This window comes from Camelina sativa, chromosome 2 (assembly GCF_000633955.1).
Source record: "Camelina sativa cultivar DH55 chromosome 2, Cs, whole genome shotgun sequence".
Lineage (NCBI taxonomy): Eukaryota > Viridiplantae > Streptophyta > Magnoliopsida > Brassicales > Brassicaceae > Camelina > Camelina sativa.
In genome coordinates, this window is record NC_025686.1 from 4,589,994 (window position 1) to 4,599,696 (window position 9,703).

Consider the following 9,703-nt stretch of genomic DNA (forward strand, 5'->3'; position numbering starts at 1 on the left):
TGGAAGAGAAGAAGAAGAGGGCAACAATGTCATTATTTATCTTTAATTAAACACGTGGGGATTAAATTTTAACCATAGTTAACAATTTCATCATTACAGTTAACATTCGATATGTCTTAAGTATGGATCTACCGATATTAATAAGATGAAGGCTTTTAAAGACAACTGAAATTAAACCAGGTATTTTTTTAGAAATATAATAACTAGAGGAATTAAACAGCAAAAAAAAATTAGATGGCGTATTTTTCGGGTTTTCTGCTTATATAGAATACCATACTATTGTATGATTTTGTGTTCTTAAAATAGTTTATTTTTTTGCTAAAGATTTGTCTCTAAAATTGATTGATAGAAAAATTTTGTGTTGTTTTTTCAAATTATTGTTGTAGTATTGTCTATATATAATATCATCATCAAAGTAACCAAAATTTCGTATTATGGAACATTTTCATTTTTATAGTATAAATTGTTTAAATGTTGATAGTTAAGGTCATTAATCATAAATTAAATTTATGCATGTCATTTGCATAAGTGAATTCATCAATAATCTTTGTATTTTATCGTCAAAACCTTTTTTCTTTAAATATTAAAGTTTTATTTCGTAAGTACAAAATTTATAGCATCCAAAATATTAATTTTAGTTTGAAATTTTTTTATCTCAAATTATATTTTCTTGTAATTCTGATGTAAAATCTTAATTGATAAAGAAATTAGACAAATCTATCTAAACTTCTAAATAAATTAATATTCTGAAAATGATAGAAATATTAATTAATTATCTTATTAAATTTTATTAAAAAATGTATTGGTCCAACTGAAGACCAAAATGTTTGATTATATTTTAGTGTTTATTAATCTATAGAATATTATTTATCTAATTTTTATTCTATATACCAAACTAAAAGACTGCTATGGAAACATATTCTGAAGACTTTACGTACTGACAACCTTGTTGGAAATACTAACAAAAATTTATTAAATAGCTGCCCAATCAAATTTTTTCACTGTGTTAACTTTTCTTGCTCTTTGTTTCTTGTGAAGAAGTTTGAAATAATCTTTGACAAACAAAATAAGAAGTTTTAGATAATCTATTTTTTTATTGTCGGTTTTAACTATTTTGTGGTCATAGGATCATTGAAAAAATGTGATATCTCCTTGAGGACAAATGTTTCTATCGACTTTTAAGTAAGGTAAACCAGTCTTTATATTTTGTGGAAAGATCAATGGTTTTTTTTCTGTTGCTCTAATTGTCTAAAATATGAGTACGTTCACATCGTAAATCTTATCTTTGACAATCTGTCAATACTTTATATTTATTTGTTCATTCAAATCTAAGTTTAGTTGCAATCTCATATATGCCGTTTCAAATTGTAAAACACCATGAATTACGTGGCTTCAGCTCTATTACTGCAGTGATTAAAAATGGGTTTTGAGTAAACACAACTCATAAGTTTGGCATGAGGATTAGAAGGGTTTTTCTAAGCTTCTTCATGGATCAGAAATACTTTCTAAGTTTCATTTTCGTATTTTCTGCGTTGTTATTGTCCTTATTTGTTAACATTCAGACAATGAAAATGTGCAGTTAATTGGGATTAATCCAGTCGTCGATTGGGTTTACTTTATTTGGAACCACTAATAGATACGAAACTTCCAAATGTAGAAGCCAGAGAAATTTACGTTTACGTAAACAGCGCTGTACAAAATTGTAATGGTCTAGTCAACGTACTTAACACATGCAAGACGATCGTATGTTAACAAAAGTGACGATTTTTAACATCAGCGAGATATGGACTACTAAACTTTCGGATGTCCATATCTCCCCGACTACAAAACACGTCTTTGAGTTGAGCTCGAAAGAAAACACGTCTTTGAGTTCAAAACTGAAGATAGGTGCATCTTAATTAAATAAGGATTATCCAAAATTTTAGTATTTTGGTTTTGATAAAATGATGATATACATATATATATATATATATATATATAACCGATATATAAATTAATGATATTGTCTAAAGCATACGAAATGCATATATATTAACATCAACTGTTTTTCACAAACTTATTAATTTTGGTAATATATTCGTTCACTTAAAAGAATTTAGTTATCTATTTTTTCAAAAATTGATGGAAACAAATGCATGTACGTATAGACTCTAGTATCTAGTAATTATGAAATGAAAAAATGGGACTAATTAAAAGCTATTTCGAAGATCTCACGTACGACCGGTGGTGAAAAGATAACCACTTGAAAAAGCGGTACTAAAAATGTAATTGACATTTGAAATAGTTATACCTACTAATTTGTTTGTATTAATGTTTCCATATTACCGTGTTATTATTTTCTTAATTGACTTTTATTTTTTTGTCTTCGCATTGCTGAAAACGATGATGATTTCTTTCGGTGCGAATAGTATTGGCTCTATTTTTTTTTGTTTTTGTCCTATCAAACTAAAACATTACTATATTTTATTTCGGAACAAAATGAAATTATTTGACTTTACGAAACTCTTAATTTTGAATATGTTCACATCGTAGTTTCATGTTTGGGTTATGTCCATCACATAATTTCTCAAACTAAATAGTTACATTCCTTGATAGATCAGTATAATTTTATATCAAATTAGTTTATCAAAGTTGTGATTTAAGTTTATTATCGTACGAACCAATATAAATAGATAAAATCCTCAAAATACCAAACTTTGAAGTTTTGCTGTCAAAAATAGTATATGTTTTAAAAGTATTAAGTACCACTAAAACTTTTGGTTTTCCAAAAATACTACAAACAAAAAAGAAATTGATTTTTAAAGATTTCAAATTTATATTTTTAATTTTGAATTGACCATTTTAAATTAAAGGTATACTTTTTTAAGAGATAGCGTTTACTGTTTAGAATTTAAGAATTAATTCTGAAGGTTAAAGTTTAATTTTTGTTTTGTGGTATTTATAAAAAACAAAAAAATTTGATAGAATTTTTAAAATATATAGTATTATTGGCAACGAGACTTGAGAGTGTGATACTTTGAGAATTCTCCATAACAGCTAGCAGATAAAAAAAATTATTATATTCTTCAGAAAAAAAAAATGATATTCTTATCATACCAGTACAATCATATGTAGTTCAAACATGCTTCCTCAGCCCTGCCGGCTGCCAGCCATGTGCACGTGGTCATTGCTCATTCTCTACAAGAGGAAGAGGGTCTGATGAAGAAACTTTGATTGGTGGAAGCCAGTCCATGAAAAAAACTCATCGGGCTCATGACCAAGACTAAATGTTATGGATTAATTTTTTCTACTAAGAAAATATTGAGAGTGTTCTCTTTAAAATCATTACAGTTCGAATAATTGCATGCATGTATGCAAGTTAAGGGTCTAAGTTATCTATAGCACTATTTGTAAACGCTTTTCCGCGTATATATGTTTCTGTTGTAATTTTGTTCTTGTTTTATACAATTAAATGAAAGACGTTTCATATACATAGTGAATGTGTTGACAAAAAATATATATACACATAGTGAATGCCTTATGTATTCAAATATTCCCTTTGTATTTTGGATTGGAGTTTTCACGTAGTTTTGTCCAATTTAAAAAATGAGGTTCGATACAATCATATCATTTTCTTTTTTATAATTTTGGGTGAGCAGAGTGATCATCAGAATGGGGTCTAGAACTAATAACATAATCTAACCACAAACAACTTAAGCTATTCGACTAATCTTATGAAATCAAATGGACTCCAACACCAAACTGGAGGAATCTAGTTCGACTTGATTTGAAAAGACTATACAACATAACCGCCTGATAACATAAATAGTCTCAGCATCTACTTCCCAGCATACATACAACTTTGTTTCGAATAAAAAATTGATTCCGGAAAAAGCGAGTTGACGTCTTACCCCAAATCCAACTACCACTAAGCCAATCAAATGATTATTTGTCCGAGAATGCTCTTGCCAACTGCAGTTTCTTAGCTTACTACCGTTTACGAATATATGTCTATATATCTACAATTACTTTGCAATTAACGAATGAGATGCAATATAATTCTTATACGTATTTTCTAAATGTTTTTATAATCACGTATATTAATATATATTTTTAAAAAATTTAAATTTTGGACATTTTTTCGTGGAAGCTTCATATGATATATATAATATTTATCAACATTTTACAAATTTGACAGTGATAACCATGGATTATATCGCTTTTTCAGGACTAACCTGCATTTTTTTGGATTTAGAAGATAAATTGCAATAAACAGCGATTTGCATGTTTCTTTTGCAAAAATCCCTTTAAAAATTAGATACAGTATATGCACAGTCAAACCTTATTATGAATGTGTCCCTACTCCCTATAACACTGTGTTTTGTTTTCCTTGTTCCTGGTTTCTTTTTAAGAAGTTATAAATGTTATTTTTTCAAGTTGACTTTTTTTTTTCTAACATTGCTGAAAAGATGATATTTTCTTGTAGGACAAAATTTATTGTTGACTTTAATAAATATTAGAACCAGCCTTTTCCAGAAAATAAATGATTATGCGCTACTCTAAATTATGAGTTCACGTTTTAGTTTCATGTTTGGGTTATGCCCATAATCTAGGTTCCTGTGTTTTTTTATATGTGAAAATATTTTCTAAAATTTTAGTTGTATTTCTAAATAGAAAATAACAGCATAGATTAAAGAATATTTTAAATGGTATCAGTTTATCATCAAACATCCATAATTCTAACTCTAAAATGTAGGAACATATTAAGTCATAAACAATACGAATCGATGTAAGAATAAGAAAAAAAAAAAGACAATATGAATCGTTTCAACCTTATTACCTTATGCACATTAGAAAATATTGGAGGTTCTGTATACACAACCTTAAAAACAAGTTAAGTTTAAATTCTCTTGCTAGTTGTAATATTATGAGATCCAAAAAAAAATCCCCTTTCTTTTACGTCACAAATGAGGCTACCATGTATACGGACCAACCCGGTTCATGAATGATTTTGATGTCTCCTTCTTATGCATAAGAGGATCCAAAAATTCGAAAACGTTTCACATGTAACATATATTTTCAATGAAGTTCTCGAAACTTTTGCGCCCTTAGCTTATCCCTCTACTGGGACTAGTTTGTGATAAATACATACATTTCTTCCAAGCAAGGTTCGGGAAGAGTGCAGAGCGCAACTATCTCTGGAATGTACTAAGAGTTAAGACCACTACACTAACAGGTATATATCTTACGGACCTAAAATGTAAAAGCTCTCAAGTAAAATGGCTACAAGCCAAAGAGAATATGATAAAATGTGTAATGGGGTCATGAACTCATGATGGTGGTGATGATAACAGCATTGACAATTTCACAATAATACTAATATGAATGCACGAATCATATATTATTTCTTAATTATAATCGTTTTGCAAAAACGATCTAACAAATAATTTCAAGGTTCTTTGATTCTACATAAAGGAAAATAAAAAGGTCAGAGTTTGTATGTGCAGATAAGCGCAAGAAAATAAATAAAAACAGATGTTTTGTAAAATTACAAATATTTATAAAATAATCAATTATACTAGAACAAGTTGGTCCTCTTGTTATCCTTCTACAACCCTATAAATACCCACACTCTCTCTTCATTTTTCTTCATCTCTCACTCTCTTAAACATACTCAATCTTTGAAACACCCATCCTAGAAAAAGAAAAGAAAAAAAAGACAACAATGGCATCAAAGAACTCAACCTCTCTTTCTCTTTTCTTCGCCCTCAACATCCTATTTTTCACCTTAACCGCTGCAACTGATTGTGGTTGCAACCCAAGTCCTAAGCCCAAGCCGGTCCCAAGTCCCAAACCCAAGCCGGTCCCAAGTCCTTCCGTCCCAAGTCCTTCGGTTCCAAGTCCTTCGGTCCCAAGTCCAAACCCTAGGCCGGTCACGCCTCCAAGCACTGGTTCATCTAGAAACTGCCCTATAGATGCTCTCAAGCTTGGTGTATGTGGAAATGTCCTAAGCAGACTACTCAACATCCAGTTGGGTCAGCCATCAGCTCAACAATGTTGCTCGCTCATCCAAGGTTTGGTTGACGTTGATGCTGCGGTTTGTCTATGCACTGCTCTTAGGGCTAACATTCTCGGAATCAACCTTAACGTTCCTATATCTCTCAGCGTACTTCTCAACGTCTGTAACAGAAAGCTTCCGTCTGGTTTCCAATGTGCTTGAATGATATGAGCATACAAAGCGTACGTGCGCATTATTATAGTTTGAATAAATGGGTGTAAGCTACAGTTTGCGTTTAAACTTTTATTTGTTATAGTGAAATAATAAATGTACGTGTGAGAGTTGTATTGTTTTTTTTTGTCTGTTTTTGTAAACGTTCCCTTCTTCCGGGCGTCTTTGCTTTATAGTAGCAATTTATATCTATTTTCAACACGTTTAATGAAAGAGATTTTGTGCAACGTCTCATTTTCAAATTCTTGCATTTAGATTACTATTACAATTTTCAGATTAACATTTTTATGATGTCAAATGCTATTTTTACTTGAAACATTTATTCACCTAAGGATTTACATATCTCGAGATTAGTTTGAATTTTTTTTCCTTTTCAAACATGAATTTCAAGTATCCTAAAACTATAATTAAGGCATTATATTATTAGTAGAAAATTCTCCAACGAACATCAAAGTTTTGCGAATCTGAGAATGAATAGCTCGGTTACTGAAATCAAAGTTTTGTTCTTGTTTGTGAAAGAAAATGTGGTTTGAGTGATCCTGTCAATTCAATGATGTTTATGTGCTTTCATTAAATTATAGCCTATAATATCGGAAGATAATATATGTGGTCATGAGTCCATGTTTAAAAGGCCTTGACCGAAAATTTGTGTGACGAAAAGTTTGAACCGAAATTAATTCTTGGCGAATGTTTTGATGGTGTACGTGCTAGTGTTGCCATACTGATTTTTTATAATTTATTTGATCCATAATGAGCGGTACTGTTGAAGAAGTGATTAGTTTAGAACTCATGTTTATTCGGTCTTACTCATTAAAACATAACCAGAAAACTGGAGACTGGTTAATTAAGTATTGAGGTTTAAGAGAGTGTCTTTAATTCGGATGAAGGGTCTGATATTATAAGATTTAAATAGAAGATTTTTTCACTCTGCTTCTTCGTCCTCTGCTTTAAACCTTTATTGTCACGAGTTGGAGATCTTTGCATGTTGCAAATTCTTGATATTGAATTAGTAGATCTTCTAGCCAAAATGAAAAAATATCTCGGCTCGAATATCCTGACTTGGTTAATCGACTGTCTTTGATTTTCTTTTGCTTCAATTTCTCATGTGTATCGAGCCAAAATTATAAATTCGCAGATTGAACTCCATCAACGCATAACGTGATTGGTAAAAATTCACAGCAACCTTGCATGAACGTCGTATCTAATCTTGAAACGCGTGATAAGAACTCATAAGAATGTTTTTTTTTTGTGTGTGTTCATTTTTACTTTCGGATATAATTAACACTCATACGAATAAATGTTCATTTTCGGGGTTGTTTGACCCGTGACCCGTGATGGTGTGAATGTGAGTTACAAGTTCCATGACAGAAGCAAATGGATGTATGTGGGGACACTGATTTGGAGTCTTGCAAAGATATTTTTACGAAGAAATCAAAGATGATTAATTAAAGAATAGCTGAATTGAATAACATATCTAAAGTTTACGTAATGAATTATTTTTCTTGGATATTTAGACGAACACATTATAAAAATTGCAAAAATGTTCTCTTTTATTTCAAAATATACATCTACGAACACGATTTAATTACATAAACACACTTATAGTGGATCTCCAATATTGGGGGATGCAGAAGTCGATTTTACCTAAAACACGACCATAAGAAACTTCTTGAAATTTATTGCAATTTTTAACAAATATACTAAAAAACTTAACTAACAATTACAAGAATTAAGAAAATGAGTATGGGGCACGTCTTCCACCTCTCATAAGCCTAAATCAGCCACTAATGTACAGTGTACACCATAGCAAACTAAACTTTTACAAGCTAAATCCTAAACGTTAAATTTGAAACAACAAATCCTAAATCCTAAATCCAAAAGGCAAAATCTAAACTCTAATATACAAAGTTTGTTTACTTCTATATATCGATAGTAACTGGCTTGACTACTGTGACAAGTTTATGTATACCTACAGGCACTAGCTATATAATATTGTACATGTAAACTTAGTTTTTCTCATAACTTGTTCCCAGTTTGACAAAACATGCAAGCTAGCATATCTTTTCCGTTTGACAAACTTCGCAATAAATAATTTTAAAATAATTATTATTCTTATTATTATTTAACGAATGCTTACAAAAAAGACACGAAAATGAGCGATTGAGATTAATCAGTCGCCGTCAGGTTGACTTGATTTGGAACCACTAATATTTTAGTACGTAGATAGGTTTCTGCTTATATTTGGACCGCATATCATCAATTAATTTCTACAAAAACTCCAAACATATAAAGCCTTTATTTAGAAATTGTGATCCTTATTAATGAATAATGGCGAATAAGAAAGATAAAATATCTAGTCTTGGCCGATAAAAAAACGTCTTTGTGTTAAACCAAAAATCAAAATATGTTACTAACGAGTTTAATATATGCAAGAAGGGATACAAGTAAAGATACAGTATTTTGATAATTACATATTAAATGTTTACATGACAAAATGTTGAACCAAAAGTATAAATATTTTACTTACTCTGTGAGTCTAATACACTCTCTTAAAACAGAGGGACGTGTTACGGAGACGTTGTGAGGGTGTCAGGGAAGTGGTTTTTGGTAGAGAGATAGTCGAGTGCAAACATATATATTTTTGTTTATATGTGAACATAGTTTCTCAAACTATCAGTTGATTAATTTTAGATTTATTTTAAATGATATAATTCAGATGATAAAATCGAGAAACTAATCTAACTATTGAGTAAACCATGTTAAAACAAAATATTCAAAAATTATGAGTTGTGGTTTTCATGAGATTGTCCTAGTCAATTGCTCGATCAACTCTCAGAATAAAAGGATATAGTCATATAGAACACACTACATGATCGTTGAAACCTTGGGTATAGAGAACGTATTTGGAGGTCCTAGATAGTACACCCTTAAAAAACCCGACTACCATATTCTGACAAACCCGAATGCATGCATTGTTTTAATGTCTTCCTATATATGTTATGCATTCTTAAATTCAAAAAGATTCACATATAACATTTTTCGTGTGAAATATATTTGGTGTGTCACCCAAGCAAGGATTGGAATTTAGTACCCAACCTTGACGTATAGAAGCCGTCAAGTAAAATGGCTACGAGACAAGAGAAGCTGAATAGCTATGCACTGGAGTCACCCACAAACTCATGATGGTGGTGATAATAACAGCATTGACAATATGAGTATATGACATTATATACTTATATATAATAATAATATATGACTGCATGAATCGCATATTTTTATTAAATATAAATGACATTCAAATATAAAAACTATTTTCCAAATCATTTCGAGGTTCGACGACGTAGCTACATGCATATAGGAAAATAAATGGTCAGAATTTAAATATATAAGTAGATAAGTGCAAATAATTATATATATCTGCGAATAATTAATTATACTAAAATTGAACAAGTTGGTTCTCGTCTCCTTCTTAAACCCTATAAATACCAACACCTT

At 30.4% G+C, this 9,703-nt stretch overlaps 1 protein-coding gene across 1 annotated transcript; it reads left to right on the top strand.

Moving 5' to 3' along the window:
* On the top strand, nucleotides 5,618–6,435 carry LOC104717518 (lipid transfer protein EARLI 1-like). Its single transcript, XM_010435098.2, has one exon. It carries the CDS (start codon nucleotides 5,705–5,707, stop codon nucleotides 6,197–6,199), a length of 495 nt encoding a protein of 164 aa, XP_010433400.1. The 5' UTR covers nucleotides 5,618–5,704; the 3' UTR covers nucleotides 6,200–6,435.

Coding starts and splice junctions, on each gene's coding strand:
- LOC104717518 (XM_010435098.2), top strand. CDS start 5,705: ATGGCATCAAAGAACTCAACCTCTCTTTCTCTTTTCTTCGCCCTCAAC.